Here is a 22,035-nt window from a genome sequence, read left to right on the forward strand (position 1 = left end):
CACGTTCTTTGAAATATTTGGGTAGGTTCCAGATCCGCTTCAGCCCCATCACATCCCCATTATTGGTTCTTGCTGACAAAACACAAACCTCCTCAGTTAGGAGTTTGATATTGCGATCTCGCGATATTCCTCGAACTGCATATTTCACCATATCGGCGTATGAAGTTTTAGGCTATGTAACATGCGACTCCGAGAAGAGTGCCAGAACTATCAGCAGCAAGAAAACCTTGGCCGAAAAGAACTGCCCTCATGCCGACCGAAAACTTCGATAAATATACATGTATGTATAATCGTCAGTAGGCGCCTAAATGGCTGGCGCCGAATGTTCTTGTGCTGGCAATCTGAACCCAAAAGACAACTTCCTTCCCGCATAGAAAAATTATTTGCCATCAGTGAAGAAATACTAATTTGAAATCGTGTGGGTCTTTTAGTTTAGTACATTTGGGCGATTTCAATATTTTTTGACGTAGCAGATATTAGTAGGGCGGGTTTTTTTACCTAAAAAAAGGAAAATTTTGACCTTAGAAATCCAAATTTGATTTTTTTTTATCTAAACCAGCTGTTCCCAACCTTTTTGGACATGCGCACCCCTTGGCGATGGTCGAAAATATTGCGCCCCCTGACCCCCCCATACTTTTCGTCATGTCTAAATGAGCACATCATCTAATACAGAGGTAGGCAACCTTTTTGCTAATCACGGCTCATTTCGATTACTAATGTAGCCCAAGGCCGCATTCCAGGGCATAGCCGTTATGAACTAACTGGACGCGAAATACCTAATCTGTCCATATCCATTGCCGGTGAACTCCGGACTATTATACTTTTAACAAAAGTCCGTACCGAAATCGCGAGTCGCAATGTTATGAATAGATGCTGGGGTTGTTTATTGTCGCGCCGTGCGCGAAAATTTTTCAGATTCACGAATGAATTCCGTAATTAATAGTAGCGGTATCACATATTATTTTCAAATATTTATCCTCTTTTAGCCCATATGTGATCAGATACACCGGTAGAGTTCATTGAGGGAGTGCTTTTGAAAATTTAGGGCAAGTTATAAATGATAATGCATCTTCGGGTGAGCCAATTGTTATTAGTCACTTGATTGCATGCTGTTATTAAATATATTAAAATCGTCCAAATGTACCATAAAGAAATTTTTTTCGTGAGGAGCACACGATTCCGGCTCAGAGTGAGAAGGACGCTACTATATTAAAATCGAAAAATTAAGTTATGTTGAATTGCGCGGAGTGTGAAGAAAATTTCAAGATTAATTAAAATATCTCAAAAATTCGAGAGTGAATTGGTAATTTCAATTTGCATGTCCACGGATGCCAACACATACTTATTGAATTAGGTGTCGCCGATCGTACAATTTCCCATCTACAGCAACAGGTTGCCCTTCCCCGATCTAATAGTATATATATGGTATGTCTTACGCCCAGTTTGAATCCGCCTTCCAGTTGTTGAGTCTTTAACATTTATGACAAATTTCCCCAAACTTGTGGGAATTGATCCAAATTTTCAAATAATGTCAAACATTTGCTCAAATGAAGTTAAAATCAGCCTATCCTCCGTTGGGCGCGAATGCTGGAGTTAGAATTTGGCGAGATTTCTTGAATACGAAATAAGTTTGATCTTTAACAATCGTCTTCTCAGAATGATTGTGAAGCACATTTTTAGTCAGAATTCATACAGACGTGGTCAACTTCTCGCGCCAGCCCTGAGAACTACCCGCGCCCGCCAAGGGGGGCGCGATCCCCAGGTTGAGAACCCCTGATCCAAACCAACTCGATTTTGACCAAATTTTGACTTAACGTATGCATATTAGGTATTTTCCCACATAATGATAAAATTGTACCACTTATCTTCATTTCTGGTTCGAACTGGCTGTCTTAAGGAAGTAGTTTGGCCTGGAAAAGCGTTTTTGGCTGAGAAACAGGCAACTTTTTACACGAAAAAAAGCAAGAAATATTTGAAAAAATTAGTAGTACAACGAGAGATACTTTCCTACATTCTTGGATTGAAAGTGCAAGTCCTTACTAAGAAACTTGTCAAACTTGCTTCATTCTGACAATGTTGTCTACATCAGTGGTTCTCAACCGCCGGTCCGCGGACCGGCACCGGTCCGCGGCGACATTCTTGCCGGTCCGCGAGACATATTTCAATTTTATATCCTAATCGCAAGATGCAAGGTGATGAAACAATAACTTCATAGCATTAACTTATTTAGCAAATGCCTTTCAACTGACTCACATCAGTAGCCAACGTCTCGAATACGGGGAATCAATTTCGATAGGCTTGTAGTATATCCTGTGTAACGTAGTGATGAAAATACAACTGCAAAACAGCGAGGTGTGGTAATAGGCCTTTTGCAGGACTTCGATCACGTGACTAGATACGCATAGCAACAACAAATTGGTTAGCAAGCTACTTTCTCGCGCACCTGCTTCAGTGCTAAATATCGCATAGTGTACTGTTGATTTCTGGTTGTAAACGTTTCGGAAATTTGTTGTAGAAGTCATCAGAGATTTACCTATGCTAGATGTCAATCCTGTACAAAGCACATAGAATGATATCGTCAGAATTACGCAGAAATCCGTCGTTAACGTAGCCGTATTTCGGATACAGTATATTATTGTTTTCGGGCTGTAAACGTCCGCAAGTGTCATGGAGATGCGCAAGGATTCAAATATATTGGATGTCTTTGATTCATGAACTATGTAAACTCCTTGCGTCAAAATGATCGACATTGTAGCCGTTATTTGGTAGTCAACTATGATTTTATGACACAAAATTCGACATTGCAGGACATTGACTGCGTGATATTTATTCCAGCATTAAGTTAGGTGTGGATAGTATACTATAGTTGTATTGTAGCGGTAGTTGGTAATCATTGCAGCATTTTGATGATTGATATCGATTGCAATATAGGATACTGCTATTTTTAAGCCTAAGAGACAATGACTGCCAGTGCCAGTACGTTGATGTGTTATGAATTCATGCAATGTGCTACATACCATATATATATTAAATATCCTAAGCTATTGTATGACTTCTCAGTTAAACAATTCAAAATGTTTAGACCTCTACACCTATATTACAAGTTATTGATCATTCTGTCATGCTGCCAAGTGCCACTACCCGAAGGAAAATGATCATCAGCTCCAATTGAGGGTGAAACAAACTGTCCCGGGGCCTGGATTACTTGATTGATTGCCTGGATTGGATTACTTCACTCTATGGCACAGTGCAAATATCTTGAGTTTCAAGACATATGGCTATACCACATGCATACGGAATAATGATCTGATGGATTATCCCAAGAGAGCCGAACATAGGCAACTAAGAAATTGATGATGCCCTCGTCAAGAATTCAACCTGGAGCCAATTATTATCACCACATAAAATTTGGTTATGCGGTGGAAGGCAGCGTGGTTTCATGCCAACAGAAAATGTCAGCAGATGATCTGACCACTGACTAACTGTCCTGAACTTCTTTCCCGATGTTGATGTCTGCTTTGAAAATGATATTTCATTTGTGTACAGCAAGACAAGCGCTCTTCCGTGGATGCTATGAATATGTCTAGACAAGTGGCTATGGAGGTAGAGGAAAATACATAGGCATAACAGTCTCGGCAGTTATTGAACTTGATAAGGTTAACATCCATTTTTCTTCAACTATTTCTTATGCTCTGAGTATCGAATGCACAAAAATTAATAAATCGATCTTCTTTGCAAGTTTATTTGTAAATTCAATGAATCAAAGAATATCATAAGTTCAGAATATTACGGAGTCAATGCGAAAGAAACAATGTTAGTCGTCTTTAGAGGATGTTTCTGAGTTGGATGAGCCAATACACAGAGGGGGTCAGCAACGAAGTACTATTTTACCTGAGTACTAGCGTCATTATGAGTTTAGGCTACTTCCACTTCTACTTGACACTTTTTAGGTAGTACTTTTTTGTCAGGTTTGGGATTTTGTCAACTAGAAAGTAGCTTTGGCGCATGATCGCATCCCCTTCAAGCGTGAGGTTGTCATAACAACTGGGCAAAATAGCCCCAGTACCACGGTAACTAAATTAATTTTTGAAAATTGCACTCATTTGTGGTGTCATCACCCTTTTGCGTTGATCAAGAAGATGCAACATGCAATGTTTACAGTTGTCACATGGCATCAATTTCTAAAACTAAGTGACCCTCAACCAAATCTACTTCATGTAACGAATTTCTTGACCGCTTTTCAGAAATTCATTTCTACTTCCACTTGAAGTACTGTCCTGGAAGTAATTAGTGCTACTTGTACTGGAGTATAAATTATAAGGCATTGCTTCTACTCGGTTCCCAACAATGACCACGTTGACCACGTCTGGGTATAGGATGACCGATCTTGTCACTGCGTTTGAGCTGCTCTAAGAGTTATATGATAGTTACTTCCATTAGTTCGCTAAATATCGCACATATGTGACATCAAATATTTATCAAAATCGAGTGTGATTTGCCAAATCCACTTCAATCGCAGTTGCGAAGTAGTGGTAATAAAATTGGCATTGTATAAGGCAACAATAAAGTGCACTGATTTGCTTAGTCTTGACGGCAGGTTCTCCCAAAAGATACTTCCGATGTGTTCAGCGACATTTGTTTTATAGCAGCACCCCAGCACCCAAACCAGCAGACAGTATATCCTGATCCTGGCGGGTCCCGGCTGCTTCGGCCATATCTTCCATCCAAAATCAGGCTCCACAACAGACAAATAGTACTGCTTGAACTAACAAATACTCTTACCAGAATATAAGCCAATCGCTTTACTTCAAATGCATAAATTTAAGTACATATAATCAGAGTTGAGTACCGTAATACGACTACGTTACCGATGGATTTCTGCGTAATTCAGACGATATCATTCGAAATGCTTTGTACATGATTGACATCTAGCATAGGTGAATCTCTGATGACTTCTACAACAAATTTCCGAAACGTTTACAACCAGAAATCAACAGTACACTATGCGATATTTAGCACTGAAGCAGGTGCGCGAGAAAGTAGCTTGCTAACCAATTTGTTGTTGCTATGCGTATCTAGTCACGTGATCGAAGTCCTGCAAAAGGCCTATTGTCAATTCCGTCTTGGGAGTCAGTATGACAACACAATTGCCACAGAAGCGATAGTTCCGGTCAGATGTCATATTACTACACAGCACATAGCAATCACAACAAATCTTTAATATCGAGGTCTTGGTCGCTTCGCATAGCGTTTCGCATTTCCATCATTACTTGCGTTCGAGCAATGTCTTGGTGCTAATTTCTCACCTGAGCAGCAGTATAGAAAAGAAATAAATTGCTTATTTCTAATTTGCGCAAGTCACCAGCTAGTTTAGGCGTTTACATGCCTAGCGGAATTCAGGGTAACTGCATACCCAAAACCTTGTCTGGGTATGCGCGGTATACGTAGCCTACCTGCGTCCGGCGTCAATGATCACAACACATGCTGCTGGTACAGATATGAATTGTTGTGTACAAACAATTGTTTGAGCTGTAAGTGTCGAACTTCCAAGACCAGTTGTATTTGAAGGGTAAGAAGACTTTGAGCAAAATGTAACGAAATTTGACCGTTCAATTTAGTGAATATTGACATTATTATGGAGTGTAGCAAACATAAATGTATTGAGCATTTCTTTCGAGCGAAGGCCAGCAATCAGATTGACGTTAAAGCGTCTACCAGCACAGAGGAAGGATGTACTTCAGATTTACCACCTAGCGTGAAGCGGTCGGGCAATGCTTATATGGCTTACCCAGAAAGCAAGAAGCGAAAAGTTGACTTCACAAGGCAGTACGATAGTAAGTACTTAGAGCTCGGATTTGCTATTGCTCCAAGCAGTGAAAAAGCACCACTTCCCATGTGCTTGGTTTGTAACAAAATACTTTCAAACGACGCCATGAAGCCTTCAAAGCTTACTCGACATTTTCACTCACTGCATGCCGACCTCGTTGGGAAGCCTGTTTCTTATTTTAAAAGGCTACTGTACAAAGTTGAAAATGAAAGAATTGATTTACAAAAGATGACAGCTACTGATAAACATCTTCTCAGATCATCTTATATAATTGCCCTCCTAATTAGCAAAGCGAAAAAGCCTTTTACTATTGGAGAAGATTTAATAAAACCATGCCTGTTAGCAGCTGCGAAAGAGGTTTTGGGTCCGGAACTAGCTAACAAACTTAAAGCCATACCACTATCAAATGATTCAATTCAAAGGAGAATATTGGATATGGCAGTTGATGTGGAACAACAAGTTATTGAGCAAGTAAACAATTCGAAATATTTTGCTATACAACTTGACGAATCTACGGATTTGAGTAATTGTGCAATACTTGCTTGCTTTGTTCGATATGAATATGAAGGTAGTATCATTGACGAATTTCTTTGTTCCCTGCAACTACCTGGACGAACGACCAGTTCAGAATTATTTCGATCTCTCGATACTTATGTCCAAGAACAAGGTTTGTATTGGGAAAGATGCGTCGGTGTTTGTACTGACGGTACTGCGAAAATTAAAAAAGTGGCAAACACGGATCTGCTCGTTACACATTGCATTCTTCACAGGGAAAATTTATGTGCCTAAAAAATGTCTCCTGAATTGACCGAAGTTCTGAACGGCGCAGTGAGAATTATAAATTATATACGTGGCCGAGCATTGCATTCAAGGCTTTTTGAGGCTTTGTGTGATAGCCTGGGAGCGCAACATCAACATCTTTTACTTCATGCAGAAGTAAGGCGGCTCTCGAGAGGACGTGTTCTCACTCGACTATTTGAGTTGAGGGAGGAAGTCAAGCAGTTTCTGTTGGAGAGAAATTCTCCAATAAAAGAACTCCTATCAGATGAGATGTGGATCGCAAAGCTTGCGTATTTAGCAGACATATTCAGCCGCATGAATGACCTGAATAAGTCGTTGCAAGGAAATCACACCAACATATTTACGCTGCGTAACAAAACCGATGCCTTCAAACGCAAACTGATGTTTTGGAAGAGCAATGTTGAAAAAGATGATATTGATATGTTTCCCTCTTTGGAAGACGCCGTTTCCAATGCTTCTGTAGACACACAGGAGTTATTTGCTATCATACGTCAACACTTAGAGCAGGTACAGGTCAGTTTTGACAAATATTTTCCAGAAAGTGTAGACCCGCGAAAGGGAAATTACTGGATTGTTAATCCCTTTACAACCGACATTAATGAGTGTAATCTTAACAATATTGAGAAAGAATCGCTAATTGAGCTTTCCTGTGATGCCACCCTGATGTCTAAGTATAAAGACGAGCCATTGTCACAGTTTTGGATATCACTGAAAAATGAATATCCCGCGCTCAGTGATAAAGCTATGAAATTACTGCTGACTTTTTGCACAACATACCTATCCGAAAAAAGCTTTTCATCATTATCCCTCATCAAGACCAAACAGAGAAATCGTGTGGATGTCGCTGCTGTACTTCGCCTAGCAGAAACTTCAATTGAACCACGTATAACACGAATAATATCGAAGAGACAGGAACAAATTGCTCATTAACTTGAAGTTTACATTCTCCATTTGGAAGGGATGGCTACGGCACTGCAGGCTACGGCAAAAAGATAAACTCGAGAAGATGATGATTCCTCCTCATGTTGTCGTCATTGATGACTTGCATTGATTATTTGAATTGGGCACCATATTCAATTACAACCGCATTGATGTTTGTAACTGAAATTACCATGATAATTTGAAAACACCGTGCACGTATAGTTTCAAGTTATTTCCTACGTGTAGGAAAGGTCGTCTGTACTTGTGTCGTTAGCAAAGCACCTTGTGTTACTTTCGGAGATTTATCGCCATTTCATAATCAAATTAGGCTTTGTGCTTCCTAATGTTCAGTCGGAAGTTTCGTCATATTTCAGTGATTTTACATCTCAGGCGTGGAATGCAAGGTATTGTGAGGTTTAGTATGCCGGTAGATGACAGAATAGCCCAAAGCACTATTTCTGTGCTATGTTGTGCTTTATGAGGGGGTGGTAGGGTGCGATTATGTCATTACCCATACACATATATACATTTGTTTTCGATATTTGGTGAATTTTTGGTAGGAATGAAGTTGGCGACCTGCTGTGTGCCACGCCTTCTCACTGATATATCCTGACTCTCTGATGCCCTCTTGAGGATCAGCTATTGAAAAATCAGGGAGATATTGATTTTCACTGAAAAAGTTAGGCATATCGGGTCATAGGAGACCCCAGACTGCGGTGTCATGATGGTGCTACCGGTTATGTAGGCCTGAGCCAGCATCATTACTCTTTTTCACGGCCCAAGGGACCTTGTTCTAGTCTTCGGAAGGTCTATAAATCTGAAATAGAAGAATATATTGTCCAATTTGGGAAAAAGTGATCTTTTCGTAATCATATTTTGGGTTGATTTCAGTTTTCGAAGACCCGCCGGTCCGCCGACTATTTTTGGAAATTTTACCGGTCCGCGAGGTGAAAAAGGTTGAGAACCACTGGTCTACATCACAATTTTCCATCATGCGCTTCTTGATATCAGAATGATGCGATGCCCAAGAAGTCTTTCTTCAGTTAGGATATTGCGGTACGTTGACCATAATACCATGTCCACATGTTTGACCGTTTATGATTCACAATGAGCAGACAATTAGCCGTTTACAACGGCAGGCCTATAAAGTAGGATAAAAGCTGTGAAATATCAAATGATATGTTATTCGACAGTGCAAAATCTACGATACAAACGAAATGCAGACGCCGAAAGAATTTTGACTCAATGAACACTTTCGACTAATTTTGACCTATCGCTTCAATTTTGAAAAAAAATTTGACAAATTTTGACATGTCAAAAAATAACCGCCCTAGACATGAGGTCACAAATTGGCATCATGTAACGAGGTCATTTTACCAACGGGTCTGCCGGAATATGTTTAATTATTATTTACGGCCGGTACATTTTCCATGACAACACCTCACTCAGCTCCACCGGTAAATCTGATTACGTGAGCAGATAGAGAGTTAAAGAAAATTGATTGCAATATATATGCAATTCCCTAATATTTTGACCGATTTAATCATGAATTATAGCGTTTTTCGCGCCTCGCTCGATTAAGCGAAATAAACTGACTCACTAAAAAGTACAACGAATCTCGTTGCTACAAGTAGCGGTAAAAGGTATAGTTTAATGGGGGTCTAGGGTTTGCTTTATCACCCTATGGGTGGTCCGAGACCAACGTTTTTTAGAAGGAGGTGACCAAGTGCTGTTTCGGTCCTGGTTCGGACCGACAAGATAGCGTAATGGTTAAGCGTCCGGCTTCTTGATTGGTAGGTCGTGGGTTCGATTCCCGGCCGGGTCAGACCAAAGACATGATTAGTAACACTGGAATCCATGGCTTCCCTGCTTGGCGCTCATGCATTACTGGGATAGCATGGAGGGGTGGTGCATGACTTAGAAAGCCGTAAAGGCTATATCTTCACTTCCTTGTCCAGCGGCATATGCACATCATGCACTCATGGTATGCATATGCGCAGATCGTGTGTATGTGTATCATGACTCGGTGTATATGCCGCAAAAACATCAAGGACAAAAATAAACTACGTCCTTTCCTTTCCTTTCCTGCTAATATCTTTGCTGCTTTGGTTTTGTTATAAAATATACCATTAGGGTTGTCCAAAACTTGGAAAATCTTAAAAGTACTCCGTGATTGTGTCTCGTGCTATAGAATATTGATAAAAAAATCCAATGAGCCTGAAGAAGCTCACAACAAAGCTGTTAAGATTTCGATCGAAGCGTTTGAAGGTAGATTCTTAAGAATGGGCGTACCACCGACCATAGGACGGCGAGTAGACTAGTAATCACATAACCACGGCTCTTGATTGGCTAATCGGCTATGCTTCAATTATCACGATAGCAGCAGCTTGCTGATTGGGTGTTCAAATAGTCTTCTACCGGCGGGCATTCTGAAAGCGCATCGTTGGTAGGTTGACGGATGATGGTTTAAGATTAATCCAGGATATGTTGAGGTACGAAATACATGATGAACAAACAACATATGTTTCACAAAAAACTTTTACACTTCGGTTCGTTCAGTTATGTACATGAGGCAAGTAACGTTACGCAGCATTATGAAAGCATGGGGCCTACATGCTGAATTTGGTAGGACTAAGTTTTTTCTCGTTTGTCATATAAAAGTTTAAATTGCTGTTGCAGAAAGTTGTCCCAGCGCCAAAAAAAAGGGAGTTCTTTCGCGATTTCCGGTTTGATAACCCCGATCTAGTGCTTATTACCCAAACAATTCACGCACGAAATTCAGATACTGACATCAACATAGAGTTGCATTGAGATAACTTTGTACTGAGGCTTATCGAAACGACATACATATCTATCTACTTTTGGAAAGTTGCGGATTATAGGAAATATTGAAATGTGTTGTAATTGTAAAACTGATCTGATTTTGACGGCGGGTATTATACATAGGCCAACGACTGTGATTAAACATCTGAAAATCTCAGCTACTCCGTTACAGCTATAAAATGACAGTACCATTCATAATTTTTTAAAGAAATTTTTCAAATACTGACACGCTAGATACACTCAATAAATTCGCAGATTCGTGCAATCTACAACGCAGAATCCAAAAAGTGTCAAATATCATCTTCATCACAGTCATCACTCCAATCGTGCTTCACCGGACCATGTATTCTGGAATTGTGTCGATCGAACGTAATCGTCGCGTCACTTTGACAGCCGCACACGCCAGATGTGTATATATCACTGATTTCTGACGCAGTCAAAGTCCTGTCCCATACTTCAAATCTCTCTATGTCACCCTGGAAACCTTCATCGCTGTACGATTGTTCACCGGGATTTGATCCACTGATTGGGCCATATTGACCATGACCCAGTATCAGAACGCCATTTCCTGGCAATATGTTGGAGTCGTCTGTTGCTCTCGTTGCCAGAGTTTCGCCGTCAATGTAATAAATGTGCTTAGTTTCGCTTCTCACAATGCAAAAATGTGTTCGATTCGTAATAGGGAAAATACTGAAGGTACGATACTTTTTCCCATTGAAATGCACGGTCAAAGTCATAAAAGGATCACTGAAGGATATCTTAAGAGTCAAGCACGGGTCTGATATCGAAATACTCGTTGATGCGCAGTAAGAGAACAATGTTCCGGACACTTTGAAAAGTCCCTTCAACGGTCGAATCCAGGCGCATCCACTGAATGATATCATTTCGGAAATATTACCTTGATATTGAATGTAGCTGGAGTGGTGTGTTCCAGGGAATGAAAAGCGAGAAATGTTACATCCTGAATGAAATATGATGCCAAATGTTATTTTCAGAGATCTATATTTGTGATGTCGCGATTCAATAAGCCAAATTAATCTACTACCAAAAAAATTATGGCAACATTATGAAGGATGGATAAGTCAACTACAGCCAACTCCGATTAATTACGATATCGAGTACCTTGATAACAGCTTCTTTGTTACACCAGGACCGGAACAGAAGTAAAAATTGCACGTAAAAAATCCGGTTGATTCGGACAATTCTCCGTTTAATTCGGATGCGGTCTCGCAATTCATATCATTAGGTAATGGCGCATTAAAAAGTACTTAGTTCCGTTAACCACAAGATGAGTAACTATAGTGAAACAATTACGACTCCTGCAATAACAATCGACAATGAACTTGTACAAGGTCGTGCCAGCTTCATATGGTATAATTGCGTACATCTTGTAGAAACAGATTGACACAGAAAAGTTTAGCAAGAATGTGTAATTCCTCGCCAAAATAAAAACAAAAAGTTGTAAAGACGCCTCCATGACAGTTTGGCAGTAAGATGCGTTGGTATTATTCGAACCCTATATGCGTGTGTTAGACAGCAGTACTGTATACAGCTCTGTTTCTCAAACATTCTTCCATCGCGTATCAGTAATTTGCTTTTTACCACACGGCGTACCACTAACTTGTTTTTCACTACACATGGCGTACCACTTGAATTATACTTATACCACCTGAAATACGTATGTTACATGAGTAAAACGGTGCTCATTTGTTATTCCTGTTTAGTACTATACCACAATACGAATGGACAGCATTGAAGCGCCATTTAGGGAGATATTCTAAACAGTTTCTTATGCAGGAGCTCGTAAATCTAGGGTCGCATGCGGCCCGCATCACCGTTTTGTGCGGCCCTCGAAAGGCTCAAGAAACGTATTAAAAATATTGATAAAATGAGTACTAAGTATCTAATTACTGCAGGGACTCGATTAAACTTTTTCTTATTACATTTCAATACGATAATGATATGTTATATTCTTACTATATACATTATATTTTTATTTCATTGCTAGCGCGATAGCCCGACCTAGAGGCCAGGCATTCTAAAAGGTTTCAACTGGTAAACATCGAAGAAAGTCAAAATGGGAATGACTTACGGATCACGAGTGTAATTGTACATTAACCATCCAGCAAGTTTATTAATTTTAGTACAAGCTGTAGGCTACTTGAAAAATCCGATTCGCGCGTGTCTTAAGTAGATTCATTCTCTGTATGTGCTGAAGTATTTATATTTATAAAATATATGTATGTTAGTGACAGAAGATTTGAAGCTAACATTGTCATGACGCTGTCAGCATTGTGTGTCCAAGAGTTGAACCAAAAATAGAATCATAAAATCTATAAACAGATCACTCCTCACAGATTCAAATCTCCATCCTGGTACTAAAATTCGGGAGAACCGACTTTTTTGAAAATTGGTTATTGATGTTGGCCAGCATCTGAAATCTCGCCAATGTTTCTGTCGCGTGTAGGATATCATCGAATCAATGGTTGGTTGGTTTTAAGTAAACATAGATGTTATTTCCACATCCCCAATATATACCCAAATACCGATATTGTTTTCTCGTTTATAATCCCAATTTTATATAGTGCCGCCCGCGAATGGATCAAGATGTGGAATGCGGCCCGCGAGCTAAAATGTTTGCCCATCCCTGATCTAGGATATGACATTACTCACGGCAATCTTCACGTATCACCTGAAGAGCTCTTCACCACCACAGTTTGAGAATCACTGGTATACAGTATTTGTGGAAAAATTTGATATTGAAAATAATGTACTATAGCACTAACCTAAAGTTATGCTCTGTAGCTAACGTACATTATATGCGATCCGTCCCAATTATGCAGTATACCGTGACTGCAATTAATTCATCACGCGGCAGTACCAAGTTTTAAATGCGACGTGTGCCTACTGCCTTTACGTACGACCACGTGGCGAACAATGGATTCTGCGTTTAGCCCGAACAAGGCCGCTTATCCGCTTAACTCCGAAACAGTGAGCGGAACAAAACTGTTCGAAGTAGGCGGAGTCGACTGTATTAAAATTATCAAAAATTTAGTAGGATGCCTTTCATGCAGATGCATTTATGGGAGTTATGGAGATTAGTTATGTTTGGGTAGACTTTCGTAAAACTTTTATGAAGGGTCAATAAGTCATTTATTTGTATTGTTCACAGTCATCACTGTTGCTTACGGGTTGCATAATTGTCAGGTCATTGTAATTACTGTTCCTAGGGCGGCGAGTGTATATCATTATCTAAGCATTGAAATCAAAATTTTCACCGTTCACATTCTCTTTAGATTCTCGCACAAAGTTATTGAAATTACTCACCGCTGCCAATGGGTTTATATGTGGTATGATTGTTTACATTTGTTGTCGTAACAGGCTTGATGATGGGGGTTGTTTGAGTAATTTGGTTTCCATCTTCCATTTCGATTTGTGTGTCTATCGAAGTGACCTGGCCTTCATTCCTCATGATGATGTCTTGGAAGCGCCGTACGATCTCTTCATCCAAAACAAGTTGTCAATACCGAGGTTAATTCAAATATTATCCTTAATATGACCGATTCGTTACGTTTTGCTCGAGGCTACTTGAATGCCGGTCGCTCGATGAGTCAACTTCAAGAAATAATATTTCGAAGCAAATTATTTTTTGTGTGATTAGTGTCATAATATCTTTAAATGTGTGATGGAAGGTAACATGAATTGTCAAGGCTGAAATTGTATTCATACGTCTCTACATATAATATTGTTAAATAAGGTAATTTTTTAAACGACATGCATAGTAAATCCGATGAATATAACACACCTTCATTCAACAAATTCGTGGATTTCGTTTGGTCACTAGATCACAACTCTACAAGTGACAGATAACCGATTTCGTTTACAATGTCATCGCTCAAATGACATTAGCATTCGCGTTCAGGACACTTTCAAATATTTGAGCGCTTCAATATGCCATGGCCATGAACGTTACTGAAAAGTTAGATTAGGCTGAATATATACTATATTTCAACTGCACTAATAACACTGGGCAACAATTTTTAACGAAGAATTTGTTGACTTTGATTTTGCACTTGGTTTAAACTACTTTTGGTATGCTGATTTCAAAAATGCGGCTGGTTTTCTTTCATCACGTCAAGTTTTTGATCTACGACATATGCCCAGAACATGCAAATATTCACGAATATTACTTTTTCATAGCATATAGAAATCCACACTTTTATCATATAATAAATTATATAGCCAATGGATCAATTAAATTATTTAGAAAAAGAGATACTGGTATCGATCTAGGCCAGTGGTTCCCAACCCTTTTCGACTCATCGCCCCCTTTTCATGCTCAACGCCGATCATCGCCCCCCCCCCAAATTTTGTGAACCAAAAATATACAAACGGTGTACAAACTGTAATCACCGGCGGGTTGACTATAAAAAAATAAAAGGTCAAACTTTCCGTTCGATGTCGGATTTTACACTTTTGCAACTGAATTTTGGTGGGTTGACTAAAAAAAAGGTCATTTCTCCAACTTGACTCCAATATAGCCGTTTTAACGCGTCATCGCCCCCCTGTCGCCCCCTTTGCTATGTTCACCCCCGATCGCCCCCTTTGTCCATTTTCGCCCCCCTATCGCCCCCTTTGTCATTTTCGCCCCATAGACCGCCAAATCGCCCCCTGGGCGGCGATGTCGCCCACGTTGGGAACCACTGATCTGGGCCGATGCTTTCACCCATTTTTGGTTAGAGGATGCAGTCATCCGAGGATATTTCAAACACATACGTGATGCAAACTGTAGTTCATGGCAAGAAAAATAAATAATACATTCACTATCAGTTATAGGTCCAATGCTCCATTGAGCTTATCTAGTATGACTTGAAACTCATACAAGCTCGATAATTTGGATCAAGATTAAGATCTTAGGGGTGGCAGGCCTAATGATGATTCAGAACGTAGAGTAGTCCATAACGAAAGTTGGATGATCTGACATAGGCTTTGAGACTTGGAAGAGAAATATGCGAAACTTTTAGCATCCTTGCGAATTGAGAAAAGATTACTTGGCGACAAAGCGAAGATATCTCACTTTCGATCATGAGAAACGGCGTTTTCATCGTAGGGCCACTTTCATTAGATTTGTGTATTGCCGTGATACTGGTATCGGCGTGATGTTGTTATCATGAATTGCTTGGAATCCCGATTTACAACTAGCGTGAATGGCAAATGTCTATTCGTAGCTCAAAAAGGTTCCTAAATTGTGACATTCTCCTAAATGGCAACGTCTTAGGTGCAGTGACTATTGTACAGAAACATTGAATCGTTGCAATAACACAAGCACGATTGGGATTGGATCATATGTGTCAGCTTTAAAATATTGAGTTTATTAGTGGTCAGAAAATAAGAATGCACATTAGGGCTGTTCAAAAATAACCTTTTTTCCTGAATCTTGCGAGTTACTTGATTAAATCGTTAGGTTGCCTTGAAAAATGACGCACACCAAATTTGAATTCATTCCAACCAATATTCGCGGATTTCGTAGAGTTTGAAAATTTTGAATTTGCCTAAAAATGCCCAAAAAAAAATTTTTCAAATTTTTCTGCCAACCCTATGAAATTGTTGCGCTGTCTTCAAAAACGATGCAAAACAAATTTGACTCAATTCGAAGCCATAGAAGTGGAGTTATTTCAGTTTTTCTTTGATAATTCTGGGATTATCCTTGATTGGTGGATCATCCCAGAATCATCATCAAAAAACTTGAATAACTCGGCTTCTGCAGCTTGGAATTGAGTCAAATTTGTTTTGCACCGTTTTTGAAGACAGTGCAACAATTTCATAAGGTTGGAAGGAGAATTGAAAAAAAAAATTTTTTGCATTTTTAGGCAAATTCAAAATTTTGAAACTCTACGAAATCCGCGAATATTGGTTGGAATGAATTCAAATTTGGTGTGCGTCATTTTTTAAGGCAACCTAATGATTTAATCAAGTAACTCGCAAGATTCAGGAAAAAAGGTTATTTTTGAACAGCCCTAATGCACATGTAACGCTGATACACATGTGCCATTGCCATAACTTTATGTCGGACAGCAGACATTCAAAAAAGCTTAAATATCTAAATAATTTCCCGGAAAACCTTGGCATAGTCAGCTATAAGCAAGGAGAAAGCTCCCCAAATATATGAAGATGATGGGGAGAGATACCATAGTAGATTGGAGCTTACAGCTTACGAGCTGACTATTGCTCGAGTATCAAACGAGACATTCCACAGAATCATGAGTTATCAACGTAAAGTTGGACCCTGAAATTTGCACTTTATTTGTCCCGCAGAAGCAATATCAGTTTGACTAAACCAAATAAAGCAGTGCAAATGTTTATTTGGAGTCTATTGATTTTTTTTTTCAATTTCTTGTGGTTTTTGAAACGTTTTATACGATAAACACAAAATATTAAAAGTAGTACTTTTATGTGGGCTATGAGACAATGGGATGGGTGCCTACCCAAAAAACCTGACGTGACAGAGGAAAACGGAAGTCATTTTTGAATTCAGAGCTCAAAAGTTAGTCGAAATCAATTGTCTGGTCAAATTCAACAAAAATTGTGTTTATCAGTGTAATATATGGTTTTCGATCGGAATATGAAACTATTCTAACCAGGTAAAACAGTTGTTGAATCAACAGTACTAATATCGGGGATATATACGAAAACATATTGTGAGATGTAGGTTTAGGAATTTGATAAAAAGAAACGGATTTAAGTGAACATCATGGAAGAAATCAGTGCAGATAGTTTGGTAGAGTCTTTTCGCAGGTCACACCAAAATACTTCGAGTTTTCCATACGACCTTTGGTTCAAGGGTTTGAGACAACTAAGCTAGATTATGCCGAAGCATCCACATTATGATTGAAATTGTAGATTGTTATCGATATCACATAGATACTTCCAACCCCTATCAAATACATAATTGCATAGATTTGGTCTATCCCAAGCTATGAATGAGAAATATCTAAATAATGTGTAAATGTTGAAGGTACGAATAAATTATTCTTTATACGACATATACAAACTCCTGATCACACGAGTTTATACACAGCTCATGTCGCTACTATTGCGTTGAAGCTTTCAATTCAATGAAAGTCTGCATCTGCGTAGCCCGTGCACAGTAGGTTACTTCTGATCCCATCCCCACTCGCTATCATTGTCAGATAGATTGACTCACCATCGATGTTCTGTTGAGGTAAACATTACAAACATTCAGCTTTTACACGTCAGAAATTTGCGTACCTGGTAGTGAGAGTTTTCATAAATATTGTTATTCTATTGCGAAGAAATACAAGGACCCAACTATGTAACATATATATATATATATAAATGTTGCATTACTCCTCGTTCAACTTACTATGGTATATACTTTGCATACTGCCCATGCGCCAGTCTGACCTGCAAAATATGCCTAAATCAGTACTGTGACGAGTGAAGCAGGGGACTGAGCTTTCAAAACTGAGTTAAGCGGGTATACAATTAGCCAAAATAGTGTGTAAGTGCTCATTCACAACGTAAAGCTGTAGTACAAGAAAAGGAATTTACCCCAGATTTATACTGCGGTATAAACCATAAACACAACATTGGAATTGCAACGATGCTTTTCAAATTATAGTCTAAGTAAAAATTGAGTACGACGGAAGGTAGGCACAGATGGCCTCTGGAATAAATGCCAGTAGATAGGTAGGATTTATCACAATGCTTTGAACCAGACTCCAGACTTCCCATCTAAGTGTTGGAGGTTTATCCAGTCTATGTAGCTATGGAATCAAAAAAATAAGAAATATCGGCCTGGTGTAAATAACCATTGTAGTTGACTAATACCATGTATACCACAAACAAAGAATGCTTTGAACCATGCATGTATCGCAACCGTCTCTTCCACGAAGTAACCAATAGAATTAAACTATCGTGATTGAATATATAAGGAGAAAGAAAAGCGCTAATTGACAATGAAGATTGACTCAAATTTACCCTAGATTGAAACGTGCAAATACGAGAATGCTGTTCAGTTGCTTAACAAGCCAGGTGAAATATACGATTGACTCCAGAATTCTAAAATAGGGTCAGCTTGGGTGTACCGACTTGTGTGTTCGCTAATTATATACACGCGTTACGATGAACTGCAGCTACTTTTGTAAAGCGTCTAAACCCTCACCCAATGGACAGAAAAATAATAATTTCCCAGTATGTCTTTCCGCATCTGCATCGGGTGGTATCCTCACTTGCTAAAGTTTAGCTTCGCATCAAAGGTGTATATCTTCATTTCATAAATGCGTACATCTAATCGGCATTCAGTCTATCGCCAAACTTGAGTGCGATTAGCGGCGTTATAATTATAGGCCTACTGAACGTTTCCGATTATTGTGGATCATCACGGTACAATTCACAACGTCTAATTCGTTTCGATGTGCTTTCAAGCTGGATAACTCACCGGCTTGATATTTACATACATTTGAATCATATATCTATATTTATATAGCATTTTCATATTGAAATATAGCCGTATATTTTCGGCTGACACTCGTCAGGGGGGATCGTCGAGAAACACTGGAAATATTCGGGTTCATTTCAATATTATTCAATTGCATATTGAAGTTCTGTACCTCCAAGAAGCTCTTCATATTTATATTTATCAACAGAGGTTTTCGTAGGGACACTCCTCAATGTCACCGTCAGTTATACTACGAACATGCGAAAAGTTTGATTTAATAAGAATCGGTATTGCTAATCGGCGACGCTAATCAGAGCAGAATTTACACAATTACAATAGAGAGATGCGAGAGGAAGTATGCTATGTTTGTATTACGAGTTGAATGGGTCTTATGCTTGATATTAGCCCTTATAGAGAATGTATGACTCGAATGCACGTGTCATTACCGCAGGCCTATTATATTGCTATGTGATTGTTGTCAATGACTGCAACCGACTCTTCGAATTACACCAATATGTAATACCAAACAATAGTGCAGATATAATAGCCTAGAAATTACTGCATTGGTGAGAATAGTCATAAGTTCTGAAGCAGATATTGTGGGCGTTGTGAGGCAATTCTAATAACTCTACATCACTAATTTATTAATGTTCCGTGGCCACGAATTGAGGACCGTTCAGCCTCCAATAAAGCACATGGTTATGAAATCGTACCCATTAGCGTCACGGAAATGTGGAGGAACTGATGCGCTGTCGTGCACAATACACGTGAAAAAATTTTCCACAGTGCAATTGGTATGAATCTAAAACATTATCACTATAGTGGTTCGTAGAAAATTAGCTATGCATAACTCGAAATATCTATATATACTCACCACCAATATAGAGAAACAACGCGACGATTTCATAAATTGTCGCCTTCTGGCTCATCGTTGAAGATTTCTCGCACTATAAAACTATATAACGTATACAATGGAAGCAACTTCTTTACCGATGCATTAATCGGTGCAATGTAGCATGAGGCAGCTGTAACGCTTCCCGTCGTGATTAAGCCTTCAATGGAATGCCACATAGTATGATCTCTGCTATGACGCTCGTGTCGTCCGCACGGGATTCGGTATTTAGTATAGTCGTTTGATCAAGTTATTCGTCATCAATGATATAATACAACGTCTAGTCATCATGAATGCTTAGGCTTATCAATAAAGATTCTAGCCGTATCTAAAAACTACTGATCCGGCTCCAATCCGGCTCCGGCAAGAATTAACAAAATCCGGCGGGATATCCAATCCGGCTCCAGTCAAAGCCCCGCCCTAAAATGTATACGATAAGTCACAAATAGCTACTGTACAACGTAATAAATCTATATTTAAAAATTGACAATGTTAGCTCGCAGTTCACTCCGCCAAACACAAGAGGCCAATTCCATCAGCGCGGGTCCATAATTACGGAAGAGAAGCAGGTGAATGTAACTTATCCCCTGGTCATGACAGCAGACAAATCTTCACCTAAAGGTATTGGAGATAATTTGGGAAGGGTTACAATAATGTCGCTGTAATTTCCTGAATTTGCCGCGAACGCTGCGTAGTGATCTTTCCATGAGTGAGAAAATGTGTTTTGGTAGAGGTAACACCTTACAACTAGTTATTGCATCCCCTCATTCTAAAAGTTGTCAACTATTGTCACCCTACCGACTTTAATCCAACGCCTTTAAGTCGTACTTCAGCATTTATCCGTTCATATCACTGGTCATTCCAGATCCAAACTATAGCTTCCTACATTAAATGCAAGCCTTCGATCACAAGCGTTCTGCTTAGGCTAATGTTCGAGAGAAGTCATGTACCATTTGGTGAAACATATTGTTGAGCCCCCAAAACTTACTCACCAAACCCATAGGGCTCGAACGAATATGATTATGATAACGAAACACTGAGATATAAAGGGCAGTATTTAGCTAGTTAAGTCGGGTTTTAATCTTTGCTTGTTATTAGAATATCGTGGCGGCATTCTTCAATATAATATATCCCACGAATGACCCATGATCCTCACTTCCCGAACATGTCAAAAGGCATGTCATGTTCGACGGTCTGACTCGCACGACACCAGTTGCATAATTTACGACACTTCCCTCACATAATTTCGAATCACCGATATCGGATTAGTGTGGCATAATTTTAATTCATGTCAAATCGATATGATAAAAGGATGAAATGTCCCCAATGTACCTAGATTGGGGACCAAATGAAAATAATATATCTCTCGTTGTTGACGCTTTCGATGACAACACCCAACCGCCGTAGCATTTATTTCTACAAGAGCGATAACATGCGTCCTGATGGGCAGACCGGAATAAAATTGCTATGTCCTTTATAATAAGTAGCCTATATATAAAATTACTCAAAACATAATCTCTCGGTACTCGCCTCGGATCATTACCTTTCTCACTCAATCCAGATTCGTGAACTCGCGAGTTGCGAGTCGCAACATTGAGTTATGCCCTAGTCGTGGTGGGCACTGGAACTCATAATCATAACATCACAGTATAGTAATAGAAGAACACGAACTAGGGGATACGGAGTGAATGGTGACGCGCTCGGGTAGTGGGTACACACAAGGTAGAGCGTTTACTTGTTCGCGCCAGTATTTGATTAGTGGACTTTAACGTTACTATTCAGTTCATCAAGCTTAATGCGCCATTTTGAAGGGCTAGAATGTCGAATATATTGATTACATGACTCTGTTCTTTACTCAAATAAAATAGATATAGCGACCATAGCTTCTATCACGCCCGTGCACTGCCACTTTTGTACGGCGGAGATGGTGCGAAATTGTCCGAATATGATATCGAGTAAGGTGTTTGCATGCACAAAATGAAGATTACTCGCCAATTCATAATAATCGTCAGTTAGCCCGTTAGATGGCACTATTGTGATATGTCAATGGGTAGATGTAGGCAGTCACTTGTTCCCGCGAAGTATAGACCTGATTTTTCCAGGAAAACCGTAAAATCGTATTTATAGATTTGATTTGATATGGACGAGTGCCTTAAATCCATATCCACACAGATAGGTAGTGGTGAAACACGTAACGCTTTCAACGATGCGACGACCAACAACAAATATTGCACCAAAATTGAAAAACTGATTTTTTAATGAACATTATGTCGTCCATGCAGCCTGGTCATTTTTATCTAGCAGCTCATC

At 39.4% G+C, this 22,035-nt stretch overlaps 1 protein-coding gene and 1 long non-coding RNA gene across 2 annotated transcripts; both read right to left on the minus strand.

The window, feature by feature from the left end:
• Nucleotides 1-10,547: 10,547 nt before the first annotated feature.
• LOC145435664 (uncharacterized) lies at nt 10,548-14,546 on the minus strand. The gene is made up of 2 exons (XM_080312953.1): nt 13,700-14,546; nt 10,548-11,333 (listed from the first exon to the last, which is right to left on the minus strand). Exons 1-2 carry the CDS (start codon nt 13,842-13,844, stop codon nt 10,663-10,665), a joined length of 816 nt encoding a protein of 271 aa, XP_080169079.1. The 5' UTR covers nt 13,845-14,546; the 3' UTR covers nt 10,548-10,662.
• A 1,868-nt stretch (nt 14,547-16,414) lies between these two features.
• On the minus strand, nt 16,415-20,326 carry LOC145435266 (uncharacterized). The gene is made up of 3 exons (XR_013913775.1): nt 19,708-20,326; nt 17,757-17,797; nt 16,415-17,586 (listed from the first exon to the last, which is right to left on the minus strand). It is a non-coding gene; the product is annotated as an uncharacterized LOC145435266 (long non-coding RNA).
• Between the last annotated feature and the right edge of the window lie 1,709 nt (nt 20,327-22,035).

The sequence above is a fragment of the Botryllus schlosseri genome, chromosome 3, assembly GCF_051294905.1.
Source record: "Botryllus schlosseri isolate E-star chromosome 3, Bs_hap1, whole genome shotgun sequence".
Classification (NCBI taxonomy): Eukaryota; Metazoa; Chordata; class Ascidiacea; order Stolidobranchia; family Styelidae; genus Botryllus; species Botryllus schlosseri.

Excerpts from the sequence above, each read along its gene's own strand:
- LOC145435664 (XM_080312953.1), bottom strand. The coding sequence starts at position 13,844 with ATGAGGAATGAAGGCCAGGTCACTTCGATAGACACACAAATCGAAATG. Across the intron at positions 11,334-13,699 it reads ATATAAACCCATTGGCAGCG|GATGTAACATTTCTCGCTTT; the intron begins GTGAGTAATTTC and ends TATTTCATTCAG.